Source organism: Schistosoma haematobium, chromosome ZW (assembly GCF_000699445.3).
Source record: "Schistosoma haematobium chromosome ZW, whole genome shotgun sequence".
Classification (NCBI taxonomy): Eukaryota; Metazoa; Platyhelminthes; class Trematoda; order Strigeidida; family Schistosomatidae; genus Schistosoma; species Schistosoma haematobium.
This window is the reverse complement of record NC_067195.1, coordinates 20,565,082-20,592,823: the sequence shown is the minus strand read 5'-3', so window position 1 is coordinate 20,592,823 and position 27,742 is coordinate 20,565,082. Positions and strand designations below refer to the sequence as shown.

At 38.9% G+C, this 27,742-nt stretch overlaps 1 protein-coding gene across 1 annotated transcript; it reads right to left on the bottom strand.

Moving 5' to 3' along the window:
* Positions 1-1,105: 1,105 nt before the first annotated feature.
* On the bottom strand, positions 1,106-27,742 carry MS3_00002988 (uncharacterized protein). Its single transcript, XM_012943431.3, has 9 exons — positions 27,551-27,742; positions 27,392-27,518; positions 27,266-27,357; positions 27,059-27,224; positions 16,596-16,919; positions 13,549-13,924; positions 11,217-11,389; positions 4,574-5,018; positions 1,106-2,357 (listed from the first exon to the last, which is right to left on the bottom strand). Exons 1-9 carry the CDS (start codon positions 27,698-27,700, stop codon positions 2,117-2,119), a joined length of 2,094 nt encoding a protein of 697 aa, XP_012798885.3. The 5' UTR covers positions 27,701-27,742; the 3' UTR covers positions 1,106-2,116.

The window sequence follows — 27,742 nt, the reverse complement described above, 5'->3', positions numbered from 1 at the left end:
TATTTGTCAGTTAATGAGATCGGAAAACGTCTTCGACATTTTGATCTGAAAGTGCATTATATGATAAAAGGAGCGAGTGATGTGATGGAGGCATAAACTATAAATGCAGCAATACATAACTGAATAAAGAAAATAAGGCAATTCAGTGCTTACGTATAATAAACTTCAGATAGAATGTTTTTATCATTACATTACTCATGCAACTTCATTATTGATAGGACTATTGTTTAACTAATGACGACTGGAAATAATGGAACTGATATACTAAGAACCCCTAGAATAGTCCCATTTAAGCCAGATAGAACTCCATGAGTACTAATGAACGTATCATATCTGGAATCCACAATAATTGCGGAATAATGCAAAAAGAAATCACTGCATACAGGTATAACACTGACATACTGATAAAATGTTATTTTTTATACAGTAAAAAATACTTGTTTTTTACTGAATGAAAATTGCACATATTATTAACTTATTCGCCTTTTGAATATAAACATTACAATTCTTGAGATTGCTCATCCTTTTGTTATCGAGTTCTACTTCACTAATGAGATAACTAACCGAAACTGTGCTGTCAAAATCAATGCTAGTAAGATTTTTGCTAAATTGTCTCAGTTGCAAACTTAAGGAAAACTACCCAAGTATAGAGAATCTCACGCCAGGAATTGTATCTTTATTTGTCGTGGTGATGAATACTCTTGAGTTTAAGACAATGAAATACGACAATAACACGATCTTAGCAAAAATTATCAAATGGGAGGCTCTGTTACGCAACAATAATATAAGTAGGATATGTATTAAGAAGCAGAACTGATTTCCGCTACATTTAGACTTAAACAGTCCTATTTTTATTTTTTCAGTCATCTTTACGTATTGCGGCTATTCAGAACGAGCTGTCCACATTGCCATGTGAATGGCTAAGGACGACTTTAAATCTCTGGTTCATATACAATTTCACACCAGATATTTTATTACAAATCCCAAAATTGTTATACTGGCATACAATTTTTTACTGTTAGTCCAAGCTTCTTTCATTCAATAGGGAAAGATTTTGATTGGATCAAGTTCAATAATTACGGAGTACTAATTATTTTATCATTTGATTCCAGGCAACTGTCATCTGAGAATTTATCACAGATGAAAAACGAACGAGTCAAAATCCTACTATAATATCATTTATTATGATCATGAATACTTGAACTTTGCAGGAGAAACAGAGAGGTTAGTGGTTTTAGAGGACAAAACACGATATATAACGACTACAATGAATTGGAATTAATGGTTCCTTTTAGGTTAATTACGATTACTATAAAACACAAGTCATTATTGAATGAAAGTAGGTGTGAGTTTAAGAGTTAAATGAAACAATCTGTCAATATTGCATAACTTACATCTATTGAGTTAGACAGAAAAACTACCATTTGAAAACTTCTACATATATAGGCAATCAATAAACAAATTGAAGAAAGGTTTTTGTATTTAAACCACATTAAGTATTACGGGAAAAATTGAAGAAATAAACCAATAATTAGGAGAACATGCATAATTTCGAGTAAAACTTCAACTAATTTCTAGATACAGCGAAGATAATATACAAATAAAGAAGATGAAGTTAATCGAAAAAGGAAGCAAAGCAACATTATACTAACTCGTATGGTCAGAAATTAAGAAGTACAGTGAATTTTGGAGTATACAAAACGTCTAACACATACTATCAACCTTTTTTTCTGTAGAACTGTACTTAATACAGTGTTTATGTTGAAATTGATATTGCCTAAGAAAAATAGACCTTAGGCACTGATCAATTTAAAATTTGGGTAAAAAAGAACCTAATTTTGAGGATTATGAATATGTAGAAACGTTCACAACCGATCAGTGCTGAAAAAATATACTAAAAGTAAAATTCACGACAGAATTAGCCACATTGCACTTATTATCATGTAAACAACGATACTGAAATTGATTGCAAAATTTCAATGATATTTTTACAGTTCGATACTTAGGATATTAACCCCATATTAAATCAGATTTTACTAATATTATTCACCTCTCAATAAGAATGAAATGATCAAATGTGAAAGTAAATTTTTAGACAAAATGTTTATTTTATTCTTCAAACTGCTGGTTGTAGTCCCAAATGTTGAAGTTGTGCACGTAAATTAACTCGCTGATCATTCAACTCAGCAAGTTCACCTTGCATTTCATTATTTAAACGAAGTAAGGTATGATTGACCGATTTGGCTTCCCGAATAAGTGAAGACAAAAGACGACGTCGACGACTACTAGATAATTCAGATAAAAACGTTTTTCGATGGCCAGTGACTGCAGATAGTAATTGGATCGGATCAATATATCTAATTAGAAGATGAAGGAGGAAGTTAATCGTAATAGAGAGGTTAAGAAGAAACGGTTTTTAAAATGGGACTTTAAATTATGTATGGGAAAAATTCTGTGTGGGAGATGGGATATTTGATATTATGTTTGTAAAGAATACAGATTATTTGGTCATTTATCCAAAAAAAAACAATATATGCTTAAACCATACCATTCAACAATCTCCACAGGGACATACGCTTATATCATTAAGGGTCACTGCTGTTTTGTTGTTAATCAATTTCTGTTCCCATATATGAATCTTTCAGCAAATAGTTTCGACATAGCTCTTAGAAAGATACTAGACTCGAGTCTCAGTCTAAACGTTAACACTAAGATGCATGTACATCCATCTGACGAGAGGAGATGTGAGTCCTGGATTTCAGTTATGACCACATACCAAATATCTAAAAAGGCAAACACTGTTCAGAACTAAAAAATATAATATTTAGCATAAAAGTGTATCAATAAAATGTGAACCTATGGCTCGAATCCATATGTTGATTAAACTTGAACAATAGACAAGGAATCAGAAACAAAAGATTCTTAAGTTTAAACACGCGATTTTTATATTACAGCCTACATTTTTTAAAGAAGCGGGTAATAAATTGTTATTACACGAAAATATAAGGGATTGTAAACGTTCTTAGCTAACTTAAAAGAGTATTAATCAAATAACAGGAGTTCCACTTAACAAATGAGGAAATGTAACATATCGGTCAGCTAATAAGTGAGAGGTGCCCCCAAATGCCTTGGTAAGGCCGAGAGTGGGGAGAGTCAGCTCTCCCTCTCAAAATGCTCTCACATGGCTACGTGCATACAACCACTGCCAGGGAAGTCCTACTCACTGCCTTCTCATGGTAGGGGTGTTTTTTACGAAATTGAGAGGACGAAAAGCGAATATCCGGCGCTTTGACCGGGTTGATGAATACGGATGATCCACCTAGAGGAGTTGGAAAAACCTGATTCCAAACCAATGGTGCACATGGGCTTCACTATCCTGAAGAAACAAATGGCGTGTGAACCAATCGTTGGTTACTGGCTACCATGTGACTGCGTCTCCCCATGATGCTCCATTGCCTTGTAGATCAGATCTTCAGGTCAACGGCTCGGGGTGTGGCCTCCTAAGAACACCACCTGCTTCGGTTTGGACACCCGGGCAGTATCACAGCCCTCACACAAATCGAATAGTGAAGTGTGGTGCATATCTCTTTGGTGCCTCCTTGTACCAATATATATGTCTTCAAATAATAATAATAAGTGAGAGGAGCTGACGACCACACGCTATTGATTAAGATTAGGTTTAACTCACTCAGGAAAGACATAGACTATTAAATTGACAATGTAGTTTGACTTCCTGTGGGGTACGTATGTACATTTATGAATAGGTTGTCCATAGATTTTTTATTCGGGTTAGCCAATGAAAGCTCCTGTAATCTTCTCACTCCAGTGAATGGTTGGGATCGCATATAAGATTCAGAGCCAGTTATTCTGTGGACTCTGAAAATTGCTGGATAGTTTTCAATATATATGAAGATGATATCAGCATAGTAATGGCAGCTCAATTCGGTATAAATGAAATCCAAAGGCTACAGCTCTGTTTACAATTTTTTTAACAGTTTAGAACACTAAACACTTTGAATCGGCGGTACAGCATTTCACAGAGCAATCTACAAAAATTTCACTTGTAAACTAATATATTTATTAATGTATTTCCACAAAGTAGATTAAACACTGTAGATCAGCATAGCCGGGGTTGGTTTTCCTCTACTCAATAACTATAAGAAAGTTTTGTTCTGTTAGAAAGCATTGTAAAGGAAAAATTATATTCTAATAATAAGTTCTTCATTATATATCTGGTATATATGAATATTAACCAGGATTTGAACGAACAGTTTTGGTCCGTGTTGAGTATTTGATACTTTTAATTGCAAAGAATGACTATTAACTAGATCACAACCTCACTTCAACCAAGATTAACTCAAAGTGGGAAAATATCAGAATTTTCTATTATAAACAGTAGTTATTAAGAGAACTACTAAGTCTGAAAAATTAAAATATCCTTTTTCAACAAACAACTAAGATGATAAGACAGATATTCAAGATATCAAAAATACGGACAAACAGTTAATAATAATAATAATAATAATAATAATAATAATAATAATAATAATAATAGTGAACCGTGTTATCTTACGGGTTATTTGTACTAGTCTTTTCACTTGATAAATGCACTGAATCAACAGAATCACTAATTTCAGACGACGAAAATGGTGATGCAGATAAGCGTGAGGAGGATGGATTGGAGGATGAAGATGATGACGAAGAGGAAGAGGAACTACCAACAATTCCAGTTGAAGATGAAGACTTACTATAACTATCACAACTAACAACAGGACAGTGTGACAAATTTTCAAATGAATTATAATATAAACTTTTAGAATTAGTCTCAGAAATACCAAAGGCAGAATCCATATTCAAGGAACAAGGATCATCAAAAACAATTGGGTTTCTTTTATTAAAAATGTCTATTGCAGAGTGTTGTTTCAGCAATGGATTATTTATTGAATTATATTTTGAATCATTGTTCAGTAAACCAGTGGCGCATAAATATTCTAGGTGAGGAAGGTCGAATTGATTACCTTTTATAAATTGAAAATAAGTTTACGTTGAAATGGAGGATAAAATTAAAACAATTGTCAAATATATTACAGAATAATAAACTCGAAAGTAAAATAGCCTTTTAATTTTTGCTTTCTAAGCAAAATTATCTGTCCATGTAACTTTTGTATACCGACGAAAGATCTAGTATATCCATTCAGTCATAATCAATGTGCGACCTTTTGTAAAAGCGGATCTGGTCAAGTTGCCAAACTAAATCAACACAATAAGATGAAATTCTCACATTACCCAACATTTTTCATCGAGTTAGGCAATAGTTGGACAAGCATTAACTACCCCAGTCGATGAAGATTCATATCCTCATCAACCAACGTCTGATCTTTACCAAGTACTCCACATCTAACCTCGTCACTGCTTACTTTGCAGTTCCGCCAAACAAGAGGAAAACTTTGAAGACACTTGCGACCACATGCTCGCAGTTTGTGTATGTTTGAAACCTTCATAGACCATTTTACATTTGAGTTTCTTCTGATCAGACTAAATAGCTAACAAACGTTAATTAGTATGAAAGCAGCTGAAACATCAGAGTAAAATCATTGTACAAAAAAACTAACGAGAAGTGGCTCAGTGGTTAAAGGCTTCGACATTCAACCAATCAGTTGCAGACTCAAACTCACCCTTGCCGTCATTACATGAACCATCATATAAGGATATTCAAAGTATCCAATTCTCAATCCATTTTAACCACCTGAAGGATACCACAAAATTGCTTGGTTACTTTAATTATTATCAGTACTGATACCAGAAATCAATAAAACTATTTCTTATTCTTCTTTCATAGTTACTTTACAATTCCTAATGGCTATAAAATGAGTTAGCCCATATTCGAATTGGAATTTGTCACTTCATGAGATTCGTCCTAGAGTAGTCTGGCAAACTTATATTAATGGTGTTATACGTATGCACATTTTAGTGCCATTGAAACGAAAACTATATTCCACGTTTTTGTTTGGAAGTGACAGAGTAATTGTGATTCCAATAAATACTGTGAACAACACATCCAGTTAACTATTATTTGTCACACCATGTACATGAAAATGATAGAGAGAATGTTCAACAATCATAGTAGTCTCATCAAAAGTAATACTTATTAGTAATCTTACGACATTTCATGTTTATCATATGAATTGTGAAATATACTGATAGTGTTTTATTTATTTCAACACATACATATTGGTACAAGAGTGAGCCAAATATATATGCGCCACACAAAACAATGAGAATTTAAAGAGAAGGAGAAAGAAAATAAAGGTAAGGAGGGTAAAAAAAAGAACAATAAGGAAGAGATTGGTGTAAGGTAGTGTAATAATAATAGTGGTAATAATGGGGGAACGGAAAGGCACAATCAGAAGAAACCCTTCAGTTAAGGAAGATACAATCTTTTTTTAATGAAGAAAGTAAAAGAAGGTTACAGCAGGATCGCCACTGACTTCTATTCTGAGCCATATATGATAACGTCTCTAGCCACTGTGTAGCACCATCTCTCGGACCCCAACCAGGGAGTTGTGAAGGACCAACAGAAGCCAACCCTTTGCAGCTTCCTTTCATCCCATGACACCATGTCATATACTGACCACCTCTCCGCTTTTTCCAACCAGTCCCAGAGTCGGCAAATAATGCACGACGTGGAATTCTCTGGGACGACATTCGGAGAACATGTCCAAGCCACCGAAGTCGGTGTTTCAAGATGGTGACACCGATTGCATTATCGTCTCTGTGTCCGAACACACGATGCCAAACCTCTGCATTACTAACATGGTGTTGCCACTAGATGTCAGCAATCCTTCGGAGACAGCGATGATCGAACACAGAAAGTCGTCTAACGACTTCAACTCGGAGAGACCAGGTTTCACAAGCATAGAGCAAAACTGCTCTCACCGACGCATTGTAGATCCGACCTTTCACAGCCAGACTAACATCACGAAGGCGCCAAAGATGGCCCAGATTGGCATAAGCCGCTCTGGCTTTCACTATTCGTGCATTGATCTCATCACTCACACCACCACCAGCACTTATGCAGCTACCCAGATACACGAACTTCTCGACTACGTCTATCTGTTCACCATCCAGGGTGAGTACAGGATTACGATCCTGCCAGTCTTGTAGAAGTACTTTGCACTTCGAAGGTGCAAAGCACATACCATACCTACGGACACTGATTGCCAACTGATTAAGTGCGGATTGCATGCCTTGGGCATTATCGCACAGTAAGACAATATCGTCCGCATACTCAAGGTCGAGAAGTCTTTCTCCAGGCAACAGATCCACACCACCATTACTTACATCCATTAGAGCTGTTTCCAGAATGTCATCGATGGCAAAGTTGAAGAGGAATGGTGAGATTGGGCAACCCTGCCTAACCCCACTGCCCGAATGGAACGATGGGTAAAGGTGGTTGTATGCCCTCACTCTGCCTGAGGTGTTTGTATATAGGGCTTTCAGGATGTTAATAAACTTCTCAGGCACACCCTTCTTCAATAGACAATCCCAGAGAACAGTCCTATCCAACGAATCGAAGGCAGCCCTGATGTCAAGAAACACTACGATTGTTGGCCTTTGATAAGTATGGCGGTGTTCTAACATTTGGCGTAGGGTGAAGATGTGATCAATACATCCTCGACCGGAACGAAACTCAGCCTGCTCCTCGTGAGTCAATTTTTCTCGGGTTTTGAACAACCTACGAAGTATGACGGAAGCCAACAGTTTGGACGCAATCGGAAGTAGACTTATCCCCCAATAGTTGTTACAGGAACGACGTGAACCCTTTGTAAAGATAGAGACAACTATCGACTCATTACATGATGTTGGTACACTCTCTAGCTCCCACACCTTTGTAAACAACACAATCAGTTCCTTAGCCAGAAAGTCACCACCATCTTTAAAAAGAGCCGGAGGTAAGTCATTTGGACCCGGTGATTTGTAGCGCCTCAAGAGTTGGAGTTCCTTGCGGACTTCCTCCTCATATGGTGGATCAGTCGTCACCGGCCATGGAGAGTAGGACAGTCTGACCGATGTTGCTGGAGCAGCAGGCCAGTTGAACTGCCCTTCGAAAAATTCTGCCCATCGTCCAAGACGTCGATGGATGTTAGTGATTGGCGTTCCGTCATCCTCGCAGATTGTTTCACTCACACCAGACTTCTTGCTGCCAGTGGCTCGGATGAGTTGGAAGAGCTTCCGGTAATTACCAGATGCAGCTGCTGCTTCCAGCTCATTAGCACGCTACGACCACCAGGTTTCTCGGTCCTTACGCAAGCTTTGCCCAAGTTCATTACGTAACATCCTTCGTTTGTGGTCAAACTCACGGTCACCCGGAGTAGACCGACGGGCTTCAATGAGTTGTAAGGAGCCTGAAGAAACCCAGTGCTTATAAGCGGGACGTTTCGCAAACCCACAACTGACCGTACCCGCCATTTTCATGGCGTCATGCAACTGCAACCAATGCTCATCCATACTTTTCGGTGGAATGGTGGCCAGCACAGAAGCTAGCTCGATTCGATACTTATTAACAACAGGAGTTACAACCAGCTTGCTAACATCAATCTTTTGCTGGTGGTCACTTCGTTGGCCACTGAAAAGTAAGGTAAGATTGGCGCAGACCAAGGCATGTTCAGAGTCCAGATAGGTACTCCAAAAGGAGCGGCAGTCTTGTACACAACCACACTAGCGGTAGCTGATCGCGATGTGATCAATCTGAGTCCAGGCTTAATATTCAGAGGGAGGACGCCAGCTGGCACATCGGCGATGACTGTGCCGAAAGTTAGTGCTAGCCAGAAACAGGTTGTGGTCTGTGCACAGTTGCAGTAGACGGTCCCCGTTATCTGTCCTGCGACCAACAAGTCCCCATCGGCCACCTAAACGACTCTCTTCTGTGCCTAGATGCCCGACCTGAGCATTCAAGTCTCTGGCTAGTACTATAATATCTGTCGAACACACTTTCTGGAGAAGAACAGATAACTGGTGGTAAAACTCATCCTTGATTGCATCCGGGCTGCAATCTGTCGGGGCATAGGCGGGGATGACGAAAAGACATCGTTTCTCACTCCGATTTCTTCTCACTTTGATGGAACTCTCTGCTCTAACAGCATATTACCGACTGTTAATGGGGATCCAATCGACTAGTGCTGCCTCAGCTCTAGCGCTTAGTGCGACACCAACGCCAGCAAGACCAGACGAAGATGCCACAGGGTCCCCGGATAAGCGCACGTAAAACAAGCTTTTTGAAGCGACAGGTGGAGAGCGAATTTGTAGTACTTCACCAGAGTCTTGAATACGGGTCTCGGATAGACAACAAACATCGATATTAAGACTTTCCAAAGACATAGCCAGCCCTATCTGTTGTTCAACCTGCATAAGTGTGCGAACGTTGAAGGCAGCCAGTTTGAATGGTGCACGTGGTTTCAGAAAAACTGCTTCAGTACTCATATTCAGTGGTAACATACAATTTTCAACCGGACAGTGACTCGAGAACGTTTAGATACAGTCGAATTTCCGCCAAAGACGAGCCGCTGTATAAGTATAAAAGAGGGTGAATAATGTGGTAAATAATAATAATAATAATAATAATAATAATAATAATAATAATAATAATAATAATAATTTGATTGTTAGTTGAAGCAAGTAAAGTAGTTTCCATAATTATAGGCAGTTCATCATATTTGTGTGTGGGCTGTGATACTGCCCGGGTGCCCGGACCGAAGCAGGTGGTTATCTTAGGAGGCCACACCCCGAGCATTTGACCTAAAGGTCTAACCCACAAGGCAGTGGAGCATCGTAAGGAGATGCAGTCCCATGGTAGCCGGTGACCAACGATTGGTTCATACGCCATTTGTTCCTGTAGGATACTGGAGCCCATGTGCACCATTGGTTTGGGATCCGGTTAAAGCGCCGGACATTCGCTTTTCGTCCTCTCATTTTTGTAAACAACAATAATGCTACGAGAAGGCAGTGAGTAGGACTTCCCTGGCAGAGGCTATATACGCATGGCCATGTGAGAGCATTTCGAGAAGGAGAGCGGACTCTCCTCACTCTCGGCCATACCCGATCCCCATCATATTAAAAGATAAATATATGAACGAAGAATATTGTTTTTGATAAATTCTACAATTATATATTCAAATTGATAATCTGAAAAGTATCCAGGTCTAGGGCACACTGCATCGTTCAAAGTTATAACATGTGAATTTAGGATTGTTAAACAATATAGAATTGGTAATGTTGATATGATTCATGGAATGTCAACTTGAATGAACTTATATGTTAAGTGAGATTTTACGATTCATGATCCGAATAAATATGGGTGAGATAGGATGAGAGAAATAATGGTGCAATTACAAATTCGATCAAATGTTTAGTGGAAGACTACAATTTGTAAAAACTTGGTAAGACGTAATAAAGTGGGATGAATACGAAGTAAATGAATTATGTATTCGGCAGACTAATAATGATGTTAAACTAATACTAATAGTAATATAAAGATATGTGAATAAAGATATAAGAGACGATTATATTTTATCAGAATGGGGGTTTGTAGAGATTGTAATAATTTTAATGTTTGAATTCATGAGTCGATCTAAGCTAGACTACCAGTGAAAACCTCGAAGCACTGGACGGCCATTTCTTCCTGGTACAAGACTCCCCAACAGTATTCATCCGCGATCCCGCGTGCAGGATTCGGACCCACCTTCGGTCTCACGCGTGGACGCTTAACCTCTAGACCATTGAGCCGGCATCCCAACGGTGTCAGTGTCTAACTTCAATCGATCCATGATCTCGAGCAACCCTCTATCCATTGTCTGAGGTGGATACCCGTCTCTGCCCGAAATGGATTGAACTCCCCTGGTCACGGCTTCTCATATTTATTCGGATCATGAATCGTAAAATCTCACTTAACATATAAGTTCATTCAAGTTAACATCCCATGAATCATATCAACATTACCAATTCTATATTGTTTAACAATCCTAAATTCACATGTTATAACTTTGAACGATGCAGTGTGCCCTAGACCTGGATACTTTTCAAACTATCAATTTGGATATATAATTGTAGAACTTGAAGAGAATTTATCAAAAACAATATTCTTCGTTCATGTATTAGTCTTTCAAATATACTGATCATGAAATTCCCATAGAAAAAGCAAATAGTCGTTACAAGCATACCTTTGGCTTCAGACTTCCTTAACCTTCTAATAATTTTACTGATATAAGGTTTGCAAGCACTAACGGCATCATCCAATGATAAACCACGATGACCAAGCAAATGTGCTAAATGACTGGCTAAACAAAATTCAGCTTTATCTAAATAATTGTCCCGATTGATATCAGCAGTTAACCTAATTAAAAAGTATGAGCGTACAAACAAAAAAGTATCAGCTATACGTCGATAAATAAACAAGTTTTAAAAATGACCAAAATGCTCTATGTAAGTTCCGTCGTATTTGAAAGTTTTTTTTCTCTTTCAAAAATCGATCTGATGAGCAGTAGGAAACAGTTAAGACAGATTATGTTGTATGAAGAAAAGCTTGATGAATTTTGATCTAAACGACGAATATCTTGATGTCTTTGAGGATGGGGTTGGGACACATCAAAAGTTTGAGGAACGCGATATTTCCGATGAAACTCCAGTTTATTATTCATTACCACAAATAACAAAGTGTCATTCACTATTTGTAAGAGGTATCTGGTGCTAACATGACTTATTATTTGTTGTCGTACACCACTGAACTATTATTTTAATCTTACCTCCTATCGTCACGAGAATATTCCAACTATAGTTCGCACTGAGAATCAGGGTAGATACTTAATATTACTTGGAATTGACCCAGTTACATATATCCATATGCTAGTAATCATGGAAATTCAGAATTAGCATATTAGCACAATGAGATAAGATTATAACGACAGGTGTCAGAGTAGTGGAAGTAATAACAGTATCAGTAGTAGTAAAAATATTAGGTATCTAGAGAGAAAAAAGAGAGGAGGAAAATTCCCGAGCTCAGTATCTGACGGAATACAAAGGGAGATGCACATGAGTCATTCCGAATGACCCTGAACTGTCACTCAGTCTCCAAACACCGGTTGATCAGTCGTAATATAGAACCTGGTACGTATGTATATCGGTTCAAGTTGCCATACACAATCAGCACAAAGAATTAAGATTGTTAGGCCAAATCCAAGAACGGTAGGAGCGAAATGAACGAGACTTGAGTGGGGACAACCATTTTATTATTTCAAAGATAATTACGAAATATTTTCGTAAAATATGAGGACCATACATTAAATGCTTCATTTGCAAATCTTCCATCAATTGTCCTGTACATTCTGTCAGATTCTTCAAATTCACAATTCCTTTCTCTTTCCCCTTCTGTTTTCTTCAATTTGATTCTCTTAGCATTCTGTTACTAGTCATTTAACCTTGGATTGATGCTATATACTACTTACGTCTGTCAAAATAAATGGCATACACCACAGAGATGACAACAGTACTAGTGGCGGTTGAGAAGATCAGGCATCAAAGAAACGACTCAAGAAAATATAAATTAGCGAAGGATTCAGAAACTAAGAAAGATAATGAATCCGTCTGAGCCATTGCAAACGATTTTCAGCCACTCTAAGTCACTAACCATTGATTTTTACTACTCATCTATTTAAACATATAAACATTGGTACAAGGAGGCACCAAAGAGATATGCACCACACTTCACTATTCGATTTGTGTGAGGGCTGTGATACTGCCCGGGTGTCCAAACCGAAGCAGGTGGTGTTCTTAGGAGGCCACACCCCGAGCCGTTGACCTGAAGATCTGATCTACAAGGCAATGGAACATCATGGGGAGGTGCAGTCACATGGTAGCTGGTGACCAACGATTGGTTCATACGCCATTTGTTTCTTCAGGATAGTGAAGCCCATGTGCACCATTGGTTTGGGATCAGGTTTTTCCAACTCCTCTAGGTGGATCATCCGTATTCATCAACACGGTTACAGCGCCGGACATTCGCTTATGAAAAACACGCGGACACCAACAGGGTGGTCCCCACCTACTTATAGGGCTCAGTTCAATTGTCAACGACTTCATGAACTGATGCCAACCTTTGGTTTGACCGCCCCTAGCTTTCTTCTAGACGAAGTACAGACTTGTGTGTCAGGCTCTAACCCACATTTTATGTGTAGCAAATAGTAATACTAGCCAGATTTTTTTTAAGACGAAGTATGTGTTGTGGTGATCGAATTCGCAACCAAATAGTTAAGAATCGAGTTTGTTAGCCACTAAAATAATGATTGATGCTTTGCCAAATAGTAATTCCAGATCCTACATTCCCTATCCTGATTAGGGCGCACGATTTCCACATCTAGTTCTTAATTGGAAAGTACCTAAAAGCCTAGTGCGGAAACCTTTACTTAGCTATTGAGGAGCAACAATTAATTATTTATTACAAATAAGCCAAACGTTCTGTTCTTCGAGATTTCGAATCAGATAAAAAACGCTGCTTACCAAATATTGTCAAAATCAACTGACGAGATTTTATATTGAGCTGTAAATAATTGCGTTACTTCCGAGCGTGTTACTACCAAATGGCAATTAGTAACAAGGTTATCAATGTCTTTTGAAATAAAGAACTCATCAAACTGTGATGCGTATTCAGCTTCTCTCTTTGATTGTAATGCGAATGATGATAACCATTTAAGATGTTTTTCTTTACGTTTTTCATTTCGATTACAATAAGTGTTATTATATTGTGAGAATGGGAATGAAGAGCTACGATAGTGTGATACTTTCCATTTGTTAACTTCAGATTTTTGGTCACTATTCAGTGAAAACTGATATTTGTTCTGAGAATTTGTACGTTGAGAATCAGTGTTCTGTAAAGCTTGAAAAGTTATTGGAAAAATACGTAATTTTGATGAAGTAGTCGGTATCAAAAATGTGGAAAACGCAAATTCTCGTATTAAAAGTTGAAGTAAGCAACAAAATGGTATGTCAGAATGAGTTTTGTGGAGATTTTTAGGAAATTTCACAGGTTGAAATCATGAGTCTGATAATAATCAACTGCTCACTAGTGACTGACTTCAGGAGAACCTCCTGGAGTTCTAGTGAGAAGCCGTCACCAGTGGAGTTCAACCAGGTCTGCTGTGAGATATCAGCTCACTGAAGACAATGGTGTACGGTGGTGCAACTTCGTGGATTGGTTGAAGTTAGACATTAACACCGTTGGATGCCGGCTCAGTGGTCTAATGGTTAAGTGCTCGCGCGCGAAGTCAGTAGGTCCTGGGTTCGGATCCCGCGGGGGGCGGGTTCGTGGATACGCACTGCCGAGGATTCCCATACTAGGACGAAACGGCCGTCCAGTGCTTCCAGGTTTTCAATGGTGGTCTAGCTTTAACTGACTCATGATTTCAACCTGTGAAAATGGTATGTACCAACTAAAAACGTTTGAAACGTGTTTGAACTGGAGCAAACTGAATTTGAATTATTGAAATAAAGGAGTTAAACACTGGTTTGTGTACGAATGTAACTGCAAAAGTAATTCAGGTCAATATACCAGGTAATTTATCAAATTAATTATTTGGAAATGATCTATTACATCCGGAGAATACAGAGTGACGTCAGTAAAACTGTATTTAGAATATACGGAATCCAATAAGTGGTCTACGTTACTACGCCTTATATTATAACAGGTAATATTAACAAGAACGAAAAATGTTAAAACGCAAAATACAAAAAAAGAACATTAGTATTGCTTCGGTTGGTTAGTTAGTGGGATTTCAAAAATTCAATAAAATTTACACACAAAGAGATTATACTCAACTTTGATGATTACAATAATGTTTGACGATTTGTTCATACATTTTTCTTGTGCGTTGGTAAATGTGAATAAAAAAGTCTTTTATTTCTATTCATCCTACTTCAATAGTGTCGACTAATAATTCCTACTATGTATGACTTTCAAACGTACTACTGTGGCTTGTAACATTCTGTATGATTGTAGTTACATGTATCGAATCACAGTTCTAATCTTCTATTACCCCGTTTTGAACTTTTACGATGAATTATACAGATAGATTTAGTTTCATTTTACGATTATATGTTACTCATATTCCCAGCTACTTTGCATATTTCTCTACCAATTTGTTGCATTTTATGGGAGGATCGCATTCATTTTTTGTATATTTTTTAGTGGTTGTATGGACCTGAAAACCGAAAACAGTATAAAGTCTATAAGATTATTTTAAGGGTTCTGTTAAATCATGATTTCATACATCGTCAGAAGAGGTGATCAACAATGTGCCTTAGACAGTCTCAATCACCGAGTGCACGAATTACTCAGTTTATAAGTTACAAGTACGCAATTTTATCATTATACTTCATTAACCTATCTGTAGAATAGATCGTACCATATTTTAGTACTCAGCAGGGCGTTCATAAAACTACAATATGTCTCAGTGATGACTAAAATCAGTTACTAAAATACATAAAATACTTTACACATCATTTTGTCACTTCAGATAATTGAGTTGGACAGCTCCCTTAAGTATATTTTTTTCTTAACGAAGGGTTAGTGAAGACCAGTGCTGTTAACGATATTTCAGACAGATTAAAAAAAACAGTCTATGACAATAAGCAGTTGGACAAAGCAAAAGTTGATAGATGGTCTGAAATATGTACTTGCGGATCTAAATTCTGATTGCCTCTACACCACGATTAGGGTGATTGGCATAAAACTACAACATATTCAAGGCACTGATGTGTAGTGTTTACAGTCAAACCACAGATTTTTAGCGTGTAGTATTCAAAATCACATAATATACTCTGGAGGGAATTAATTTTGGCATGGATTTATAGTATATGTTTGAGAGTAGCGTAGAAACCATCACGCCGAATTGTAGTTGGGAATAGCTACAATAAGACAAAGATAAAGTTTAGTTGATGTAAAGAGGAAAATATTAAAAAGAAGTATGACATTAAGGAATAACCAGTTACATTAATTTCGGAAGAAAATTATTAGAAACAAATGGAAAAGATAAATTGCAATACATTACACAGGGAAATGATAAAATGAATGAAAGTTGAAGTCATTGAATCACTGACCACGTAGAGGTTTTGTACACGACTTCGATTTCTACTTTTTGTGTGGGTGATATTGATACTACTTGACTTCCTAAACTGAAGTAGTTTGGGGGAAGGCTTGAACTTGGGACGCAATGGTTGAAAGTTGGATGTTTCAATCTCTAAGCCACCGTTCTCAACGACAGTGCTTTAGAAGAATTGGGTTGGGTCTGATTTATAATGGCATAATGGAATACATTACTTCAAACTAATAGTAGGTATGTAAGTAGCAGAATAATAAATATTCCATAGAATTTGAAACGAGAAGTAAAAACAATAAAAGGTTTTTATCAAAATCAAAATCAGGTTAAATGAAGAACGAGTTACAAACTAATTAAACGTAAACTAATAACACGTATGATTTAGGGTTTGTATTCAACTCAGGTGTTATTAACACAGAAATTCGAATGTCAACCTCAACAATATCAACTTACAATGATCTGTAGAACTCCCTTTTGGTTGAATTCCACTAAGCTGATCCGATGAGTGATCGGGTAAATCTCGATAACTCCATACACTGGCATCATGTAATTTCTTGTTTTTACACTCTTCAATAGTGCTAGCAAAATAAGTAGACGAGTTAGAGTCCTGAGAAGTAACAGTACCAGAAGATCGGGACGATGAGTAACCGGTGTTTAAATGTACGCCTTTCCGGAATGACTTGTCTGGAATCCACCAATCAGAATTTCCGGGAGTTTTGTTTTCGTTATCGTAGGAGACAGAATTATCAGGTTTGATAGTTTCCTCCGTTAAAAGACCTGAAAAAAGACACGTAGAACAAATTCTAACAGAAATAGAACAGCCATAGACAAAACTATAAGATTCAGATAAATTAAGTTTCAGATACTAGAGTTGTTAAATAACTTCATTGAAATTCAGACATTTTAGCATCCCGATGGTTGTCCTAAAACCTACAATAAACCGATAGGTCGAGCGATTGGTCAGAACTTATCATTATGATACATGGATGCAACATTACCACAGAGTATGTGGTGCTCAGTATAACGCAGTGGTATCTACATGCATGTAAGCAAGAATGTTTGACAAAATAAAACTCTACTGAAATAAGATAACAGCATAACAATAGGAACGTACTTTGTTTTATTTAGAGTTCGAATTTTTGGGTGGCCCATTAAAAATGCTAAAAGCTCCACTTAAATTCGAATCCATTAACTATTCGTCTATGCCATTCACTAAAATATAACTAGTCCTACGAAGGCGAGAGCAAGTATGTAATGTAGCTTACATCGGCGTCCTGGTCGATATCCTAAGTCACCTACCTTTGTAGTGTACACTTACTGCCATAAATTTTCTTGCTTTATATTTGTTTTGTTGATGATTATACATGGTAACTATATATACTCAAAGGATTTCCTTAATATATACAACTTATAGCGGACCACACTACTCAGAAATTCAAGGGGAACCACCGGCGTCTACTAATCTATCCTTTGGAGAAAGAAAAGGGAACCACCATGACGATCCTAACACCAAATATAATGTACAACGAAAAGTGATGCCATGGAAACAAGACTGGTCGTAAACATTTGTGGATGAATCAGTCTAGAAGCTTTATATATATATATATATATATATATATATATATATATATATATATATATATATATATATATATATATATATATATATATATATATATATATATATAGTATTCAGGAGCTGAAAATAAAACGAGTTCTCATAATGTTGCATACTATGTGCTGAGGATTTTTTGCCATAATTAAACATGGGATTGAATAGAGATTATCGTCACCCTATTGTCTCGCATTGTAGACTATATATTTAAGGCGCGAACATTCCAAAGTCCTGTTTTACATATGCTTTTAATTCTTGTAAGTTCATCAAGTTGATATAATATTTATTTAGTTAGACACATAAACACTGGTACAAGGAGGCACCAAAGAGATATGCACCACACTTCACTATTCGATTTGTGTGAGGGCTGTGATACTGCCCGGGTGTCCAAACCGAAGCAGGTGGTGTTCTTAGGAGGCCACACCCCGAGCCGTTGACCTGAAGATCTGATCTACAAGGCAATGGAACATCATGGGGAGGTGCAGTCACATGGTAGCTGGTGACCAACGATTGGTTCACACGCCATTTGTTTCTTCATGATAGTGAAGCCCATGTGCACCATTGGTTTGGGATCAGGTTTTTCCAACTCCTCTAGGTGGAACATCCGTATTCATCAACCCGGTCAAAGCGCCGGATATTCGCTTTTCGTCCTCTCAATTTCGTAAAAAACACCCTTACCATGAGAAGGCAGTGAGTAGGACTTCCCTGGCAGTGGTTGTATGCACGTAGCCATGTGTAAGCATTTTGAGAGGGAGAGCTGACTCTCCCCACTCTCGGCCGTACCAGGGCATTTGGGGACAGTTGGTACAATAAGAGAAATGTTTAAAATTTGTATGTAAAACGATTGTAGTCTTTTTCATTTATCAAAATGAGGGTTTGTGGAGATTGTAGTAATTTTATTAGTTGAATTTACGAGTCCATCTAAGGTAGACCAGCGTTTCGTACTATACTACGAAGAAATGGTCCTCTAGTGGTCCCACGTTTTCAATGGTGGTCTAGCTTAGGTCTTTTTTCATTTATCCACTAGCGCTGGTAGGCTGAAAATCGGGCGACATAATAGGCTCCAACATAATTTTGTATGGAATATGATCTAATCTGACCTCAATCCTGCTAATAAAATCCCTAGATGTCAATACAATAAGCAAGAAAACGTTTTTCCTAGATTGGGATATATTGGTTTTACAAAGTCTGATATGCTGAAACCCTAGGAGGTGGAGTGTAGCTTCTAGTGATGTCCTGCTGGTTGAAAGTACAGTGCTTTATACATATGCAATCACGGTATTACAAAATAACTTAATTATTATTCAGTTTAGTTTGAATGAATGTAATTAGCCAACTCCTAGAAAATAACAAATAATTGGAATTATATCAAAAAATTATCGACCATCTGGGAACATAAATTCTTATGCAGGAAGAACCTTTACAGCAAATGGCAGTTTATAAGCTTTCCACTGATACTGTTACTAGCTCTACAGACGTAGTTTATCCAGATTATTCCATCTCTCTGGGCTGATATGATGTAGTAACTTCAACTGATGGACATAATTGCCAAGTTATATCTTGTATATGACCGTGCCACTGACTGCGATTCATAAGGGGTGGATGAAGAATTTTTATCAACAGTAAGTTAAGAAGATATTTCCACCAATCCCAAGTAAATTAATTGTTTTTAGTTTATATAGGTAACCTTTCAAGACCGAGACAGTAGATACACCTAATTTGTTCTTCCAAGATTCAGGTTACTTATACTTTATGATTATTGTTATATCGTATGTACAAAGATGGAAAGAAAGAATTTTACGATTCCTCGAAATCAGTAAACGACCGTGAAGCCTTACGAAAACTTGTTTGGAAAGATGGGGATTCTCCAACAATGGTTTAATGTTTAGGGCACTCGAATTTTAATCGTTGGCTTGGTGATTTGGACTTCAATTCCACTACTTTGGTCTAGGTAATCACGAAGTATTATTAACCTCCGTACAAAGTTTTTAGTTTAAAGTTGAACACAATAGCTTGTGCTTAATCACTGATTTACATTATTGCCAAAGTACTTTAAGTAGTTGTAAACGGTTTTGGGCATAGTAAATTTATTAGAGGGTTACTAATTATAAAATTATGTACTGACAATAATTTGATTTCTGTTCACTTGACCTTCACATTAATTCAATGTAAGTTTTATTGAAACAGTGTGATTTTCGTGACAAATTATCTACTTAATAATCAGTGGTCAAATCCCTGCATAAATGAATGTATTCGGACGATTAATTTCTCTTCTTGGATTTCTATCAGTGAATTATTCGAACAAACTTAGATTTTAATCTCGATTTAATGAACAAGGTGTTTCATTTATTTTCACTGAAGTCAGGGCTTGTGGTTATTAGCTTAGTGGGAAGACATATCAGTTTTCTTTAATTTTTAGCGGACATAAAGTGGTATTTTGACATATCAGCAAATAGGCTTCCACGCTCCTTAATTGAAAATAAAATCAGATTATTCTTTTCAACTGAGCTATTACAAGTAGACCAACAAAAACGATAAGACTACGAAAATTAAGAATCAGAGTCGTAGACAATAAGACATTACTAGACACCACAAAGATACTTTAAAAGTAGTCATAATATTTAAAGTTATAGTCTTGATAATTGATCGTTATGAAACTGATTTGAGTTCATACATGAGTGACAAACACAATATGAAATGGCAAAACTCCGAATAATCTGACGGATTGCCTCATCTTCATGAAGACTGTAGTCGAAAATTATAGTAGGATTCACCACTAGTTCCAGTTGAGTTATATCGGGCAATAACTTAAACTATTGAGTCCCCATGTTTCTGAGACTTCGACTGAGAAGTCAAGACGAAATGATATACGTATTATAGTCTCAACTCATAACAACGCGGTACAATATTGAAGATCTCTCCGTTCTTACCGCCCAATCCCAGAATCGGGATATAATAAACAGTGTAAGTCTTTGAGATAACATTTGTAAGACATATATCGAAGAAATCAAAGTTAATGTTTCGAGAAGATAGTAAATGAATCGCAACCATCGCGTCCAAATACACTGTCCGACTTTGAGATTAGCAACACGGTGTTACCACGGGATATCAATCATTTACAGACGTCACGATACCAAAGACTAGCCTAATTAACATGGAATTTTTTAGCTTTTATTATAAAAAGATTGACCTTAACTCCTACGCTACCACTAGCAGTCACTTAACTAGCCAAACAAAAGAATGTCCCGACTCTTTCTAATGACTTGTTATTAAGAGAAAGTGTACGGACAAGCACCTCACAGCCATCCAAAACGAATGCATTTGAGAGTACAAAGTACGTCCTATACTTATGGTCACTAATTCTCAAATGGTTACATGCTATTCGGGTATCTTGATTATCAATACACAGTTAAAGCAATGATCACCACTGAATTACTATAGTTAGCGAAACCAAGTAACACACTCTTACACCACCTTCAGAATTTAGATAGCAGTACAAAGACCTATACTGAAACATCATTGTAGGTAAAACATAAGCCAAAGTAGTTGATCTTTATGAGGGATCCAAAAGTTTGATTTCCTAACAAAACTGATGTTTTCATAGTGAGTTGTAAGTTTCACTGTAGGACATCTTTATGATTTCATCCCTTACTTCTAAGTTACTGAGACAATATTCTTAAAACCGGAATCGTGGTTTGATATATTCCCCCATTGTTGGGATCTGCCGTTTTTTAATCCTAAAACCGACACTTTCATTTGCTAATTTGATGTGTCTTAAGGAGAGTCCACGTAATTACTCGATTCATCCTTTTAAATCAGATTCAGATTTGTGTAGTAAGGACAGAAGGCCTACGGCCTATGTTATTCCTTTTCTAGTATGCTTCTGACAGTGTCCAGTCTTCTCTTGAAAGAGTCGATTGAAGGTGCGGACACCACTGCTTCAGGCAGCAGGTTCCAAGTATTGATGATTCGGTGTGAAAACCTGTATGCCACGGGTATTTTATTCTTTCTTGGCTTTTCTACTCGCCTGCTATGTCCTCTGAGGTGTCCCGATCTAGTTGTAAGAAAGAGAGAGAATAAGTTAGGTCCGAAATCATTTCTCAGTATTCTGTACATCAAGATTATATCTCCCCTTAATCTGCGATAGGACAGAGTAAAGAGGTCCAGTTTTTCAAGCCGCTCTTTGTATGATAAACCCCGGAGTTCCGGAATTGCACGGGTAGCTGCCCTCTGTACTTTTTCTAGTATGTCCGAGTCACCTTTTAAGCAGGGGCTTGCAGCCTGAACGCAGTTCTCTAGCTTAGTTCTCACTAAGGATGTGTATACTGTGGTGAACATGGTAGTATCTAACTTAGTGAATGTCCTTTTTAAAGCCCAGAGGGTTCGAAACCCGTCGACTGCGACCTCCCGGCAATGGGCCGTCGTCTTAAGATCATTACTCACTATCACCCCTAGATCCTTATGAGACCGGACTAATAGTAATGACAGGTCCCCTATGTTGTACGTATTAACCTTTGAATCCCCCAAGTGCATATAGACACACTTTTCCGAGTTGATAGGCATCAGCCACTCTTTAGACCAGTTTATCATATTATTCAAGTCTGCCTGAAGAGTAAATGCGTCTTTGTCAGCGTATAATAACATTGGAGACTGTACTATACTTGTAAGATCATTAACGTACATTAAAAAAAGTAAAGGACCTAGGACGGAACCTTGGGGTACTCCACTAAGTACTGGTCTCCAGATGGAGCACTTGGAATTTATTCTTACTTTTTGCCTACGACCTACTAGGAAATCTTTAATCCATTTTAAAAGACGTCCGGCAATACCAAGGTTTTCCAACTTTAATAGCAGTCGATCGAAGCTGCTACCTTGACGCGGTGGTCGGGCTTGCCTATCGTGATGACCCAACCGAGCTATATTGGCTGGAACATATGTTCCTGCAGGTTCTACCATGCCAGGCAGGTCGATTGGTGAACGGTAAGACTAAAAGCAGCAACTCAAGGTCTGAGGGCGAAGTCGTACTGCTGACTGTAGAGGGGTGTGACAGCAGTAAGGTGTTTCCCTCGGACATCCAGCATCTGCAGCGATGCTGCCTTCCCACAAGGAGGGGTGGGGTTAGAAAAGGTCGACCCTAAAAATGTCACACCTCACCTTACCTCACGGATCTCCGTCTCCGGCAGTAAGGCCCTTTGAAGAACGGAGCTAACACGTCAAAAACCTTCCACAAAAGGCCGTGCGCGACCGGCCTCAAGCAGTTGTCCCTTGGGCTCTGCGGTCACGCTCCCAGGTCGTCAAGACCAACACTAATCCAACTTCCTTTTCAGGTTCCTCAAGAAATACCCTTCCACGGTGTGGGCAGCCGGGAAGTGATATCAGCCCTCATACCCGTGACAGCACAAGAGACCAAGGTGGTCACATTCAAATCTTTCCTACACCTCCTAATACCTCTCTTATCTCCCCGACTAACCCTCCCCACGTCTCTTTATCACCTCGCACCGCTAGGGCAAACGATTCGAGTACGTGGAACGCCATTCCTGGTCTCCTGAAACCACGCTCTAAACTACACGTAGGAGCTTTTAACGTGCGAACACTTTGCCAAATAGGACAGCAGGCTTCCTTAGCTAAAACTTTAGAATCTCGCGCCATCGATGTGTGCTGCGTCTCCGAAACGCACATACAGGATCCAAGTAGCGTCATTCATTTGACCTCACCATACCAAAATAAAGAACCGACTCGATTTACGCTTCGTGTATCTGGAAGCCCTGATTCTGCTTCCCGTGGCCTCGCCGGCGTAGGTATAGCATTGAGTCCTAGGGCAGAACTAGCTCTCTTAGAGTGGATCCCAGTAGACAGTCGTTTGTGCGCTGTCCGACTGAACGGAACAGTAAGAATCCGGAAAGATAGGGACACTCGTCGTTGCCTCTTCGTCGTCTCTGCCTATTCTCCCACTGACTGCAGTTCAGATGATGTAAAAGATGAGTTTTACAGAAAGCTTTCGGACCTTCTCCGAAAAGCTAAGCGCTCGGATGTAGTAATAGTGGCCGGTGACTTTAATGCTCAAGTAGGTAAACTAAGCGATAGGGAAAGACACCTAGGTGGATCTTATGGTGTCGTGGCTCCAAGAACAGATAATGGCGACCGTCTGTTGCAGCTATGCTCAGATAACCGCCTGTTCCTTGCAAATACTAGCTTTAAACATAAGGAAAAACATCTTTTAACATGGAGACCCCTAATTCGTCCCAACGTTGGACCCAAATAGATCACATCGCTATCAGCCACCGATGGAGGGGCTCGATAGAAGACTGTCGCTCATTCTGGAGCACATGCTTAGATTCAGATCATGCTCTAGTGCGAGCGCGTATTTGCTTGCGTCTTACTGGACGTAGGAAAGACGCTGCAAGGAAACCTCTTAGGGGCCTACTTAATGATAGTCAAGCTAAGAGTATATTTCAGGAACAACTAGGAAAACAGTTAGGCAGCCACGTATGTGATGCCCACCCCGAGGCAGCATGGAATGATATCCGAAAAGCTGTGGAAACAGCAGTGATATCTGCTAGTAAGGTAAACCAGAAGGTTAGGGAGCAACACTGGATCTCAGCAGCATCTATCTCACTGATAGATGCTCGGAAACTCATTCCACCTGGCTCTGAACATAATGAAGAGCGGAGTCAGTTTAAGCGCAAGCTGACAAGAAGTCTACGCAATGATCGCGAACAGTGGTGGGTAGCGAAAGCAAGAGAGATGGAAAAGGCAGCGGCAATAGGTAATAGCAGACAATTGTTCAGACTCGTTAAGGAAACTGGAATTAGGAACCCGACCGTTAGCGAAACAATCTCAGAGAAAGATGGACATATTATTCATTCTCAATCCAGGAGATTGGATCGATGGGCAGAACACTTTAGGGATCAGTTCAACTGGCCTTCAGCCACACTTCGGTTTCCCACGATCTTTAGTCAACCTGAATGGCAAGTTAATGTAGGTCCTCCGTCCCTTTACGAAGTTGAAAAAGCCATAGGAAATCTGAAACGAGGGAGAGCAGCAGGCCCTGACAGGTTTACTCCTGAGATTCTTAAGGATGGTGGTCCAGTATTAGCAATGAGATTAACCGAGGTCTTAGGTAGAATTTGGGAACTGGACGTAATCCCATCTGACTGGTCTCAATCACTGATTGTGCCAGTCTATAAGAAAGGACAAAAGTCCTCTTGTGACAATCACAGAGGAATCAGTTTGACTAATATAGTGTCTAAAATATTAGCTTCAATAATACTTCGACGCCTAACCAAAGCTCGTGAAGAGCAGACTAGAGAAAATCAGGCTGGTTTTCGACCTGGACGTGGTTGTATAGACCAGATATTCACACTACGTCAGGTTCTAGAACACAGACACACATTCAGACGCCCCACAATCGTAGTATTTCTCGACCTTAAGGCGGCATTCGACTCTGTTGATCGTGAGGTTCTATGGCAGTGTTTGTCACTGAAGGGGGACCAAAGAAGTACATTAACCTTATAAAGGCTCTCTACTCGAACACAACTGGTAGAGTGAGAGCTTATGGCGAACTGTCATCAGAATTGATTACCTCAAGTGGTGTTCGTCAGGGCTGTCCACTCTCCCCATTCTTGTTCAACTTTGTGGTCGACGTACTTTTAGAGATAACACTCTCCTCATCTAAATTTCCAGGGGTTGAACTTCTACCGGGAGGTTCACTTGTTGACTTAGAATATGCTGATGACATAGTTTTATTTGGTGAAGACGCTGGCAAAATGCAGAGTCTTCTGACCACTCTAAGCAACAATGCAAGCATGTTCGGGATGCGATTCTCTCCCTCGAAATGCAAAATGTTGCTTCAGGATTGGGTTACATCGACACCCGAACTAGTGATAGGGAGTGAAGTAGTTGAGTGTGTCGACCGCTTCACTTATCTTGGAAGTCTCATCAGCCCTTGTGGTTTGGTGTGCGACGAAATCTCAGCACGGATACAGAAGGCTCGACTAGCTTTTGCCAACTTGCGTCATTTATGGCGTAGGCGAGATATCCGTCTATCAACCAAAGGACGTGTTTACTGCGCAGCAGTTCGTTCCGTCCTACTTTATGGCAGTGAAACATGGCCGGTAAGAGTAGAGGATATCCGTAGGCTACTAGTATTTGATCATAGGTGTCTTCGAAACATTGCTCGTATATCATGGGACCATCGAGTAAGTAACGCAGTTGTTAGGAAACGGGTACTAGGTAAGGGTGGCAAATCAATTGATGAAGTAGTGAAACTTCATCAGTTGAGATGGCTGGGTCATGTGTTACGTATGCCCAACGACCGACTGCCTCGACGTGCGATGTTCAGTGGTATAGGAGTAGGTTGGAAGAAAGCTAGGGGCGGCCAAACCAAAACATGGCACAAGTCCATGAAGTCACTGACAAGTGGACTGAGTCATGTTGGTAGGTGTAGACTACCTGGTTGGGGACCGCGAGATGATAGCAACCGATGGTTAGAGACCCTGATTGACATGGCTCAAAATCGTTTGCAATGGCGCAGGTGTATCCACTCTCTGTGTTCTCTCAAATTCTAATCTTCTGAATTCTTCATGTCCCTTTTTTTCCTCTTTCCAAATTTATTTCACTGGATTATACTCTTTAAATTACATCTCCAAACCCTAATCTTCCCGATTACTGCTTATACTCTTATTACGTCTACCACTATGGGATTTGAATCGACCACTGTATCTCTGTGCTAATGTGGTGTGGCAACTCGAACTGATGTACGTACGTACGAAGTTCTACGTTGTTACTGACTGACTGAGCAGTCTATTAGTTAGCACCTTGTCAAAAGCCTTACTGAAATCTATGTAGACAACATCCACTGAGTTTCCGTTGTCTAGCGCATTAATTCAGAACTCCCTAGCTATAAGGAGGTTTGTTGTACAGGACAGACTGTTTCTAAAACCATGTTGTGCCATGTTTAGCAAGTTATTGGTTTCCATAAATGCCGTTATGGTCCGTTTGATTATTCTTTCCAGTATTTTAATTATAACACTGGTGAGACTTACGGGTCTGTAATTCGATGGAACTTGTCGTGGACCTGTTTTATGTATGGGAGTGACGATTGCGTCCTTCCAGTCCATAGGTAACACACCTTGGTTAAGTCACATATTGATTATCACAGGGAAGGATTTTCACTAACTCCAGGCTAACATTTAAGTGACTGTAATGGTTCGTCACACCACGACATAATAGGTGTTGGTTTAATTTAAACCACGGCAGAGGTACAGAGATTTCAAGGTTTATGAAAATTCAAGAAACATACTTTGCTCTTCGTCGTAACACTTGGGCCATGAAGAAAAACATGGCTCTCCTGCACCGTCTCCCGAAATTCTGTTATTTGCAGCTACCTGATTCTCTTTAAACCTAATTTTGTGACAAATACGTCCATAAGATTGCTTTTCTAAGTTAGGATAATCCCCAGCGGAGGCCTGTATTAATCATAAGACAACATAACAAAGCCACAACTTACAGGACTGTGTGAAGAATGCTCCCCTGTAGACATATCATTTTCCATTAACGGCACACAGATATCACGGTATGATGGGAGGGGGAGACTTTCTCCTATAAGCATGAGCAATTAATAAATTTAAAATACTGTTTCTGATTAGCTCATTTCTAGACACCGGAATTCCACTCTGAGCGAGAGAAACGTACTTTAGTGCCGTGAAGAAATTTACCCGCCCCCACAAGCCATAGGGAGATGGATTTGATAATTGTACAATCTACAGTCTCAAAATTATTACGAGATAATTACATCGTTTATCAAGACATCTGGAATAGCAAAGCGGGACAAAAACTTCTTCACACACTCCGTTGATAGCTTCCCACTTTTTTCGACATCACAGCTATCGAAAGCACTGAAGTAGAAGTTGATTTCCGACTCCGACAACTTTAACGCTTCCATATGCCGTAACGTGACACTTAACTTTTCCGCAATGCTTTTTTG

Bases quoted from the DNA above. Each gene is read 5' to 3' on its own strand.
- MS3_00002988 (XM_012943431.3), bottom strand. From the start codon at position 27,700: ATGGAAGCGTTAAAGTTGTCGGAGTCGGAAATCAACTTCTACTTCAGT. The intron at 27,519-27,550 runs GTAATTATCTCG...TTGAGACTGTAG, and splicing joins CAGATGTCTTGATAAACGAT to ATTGTACAATTATCAAATCC. The intron at 27,225-27,265 runs GTAAGTTGTGGC...TGATTAATACAG, and splicing joins AGCATTCTTCACACAGTCCT to GCCTCCGCTGGGGATTATCC.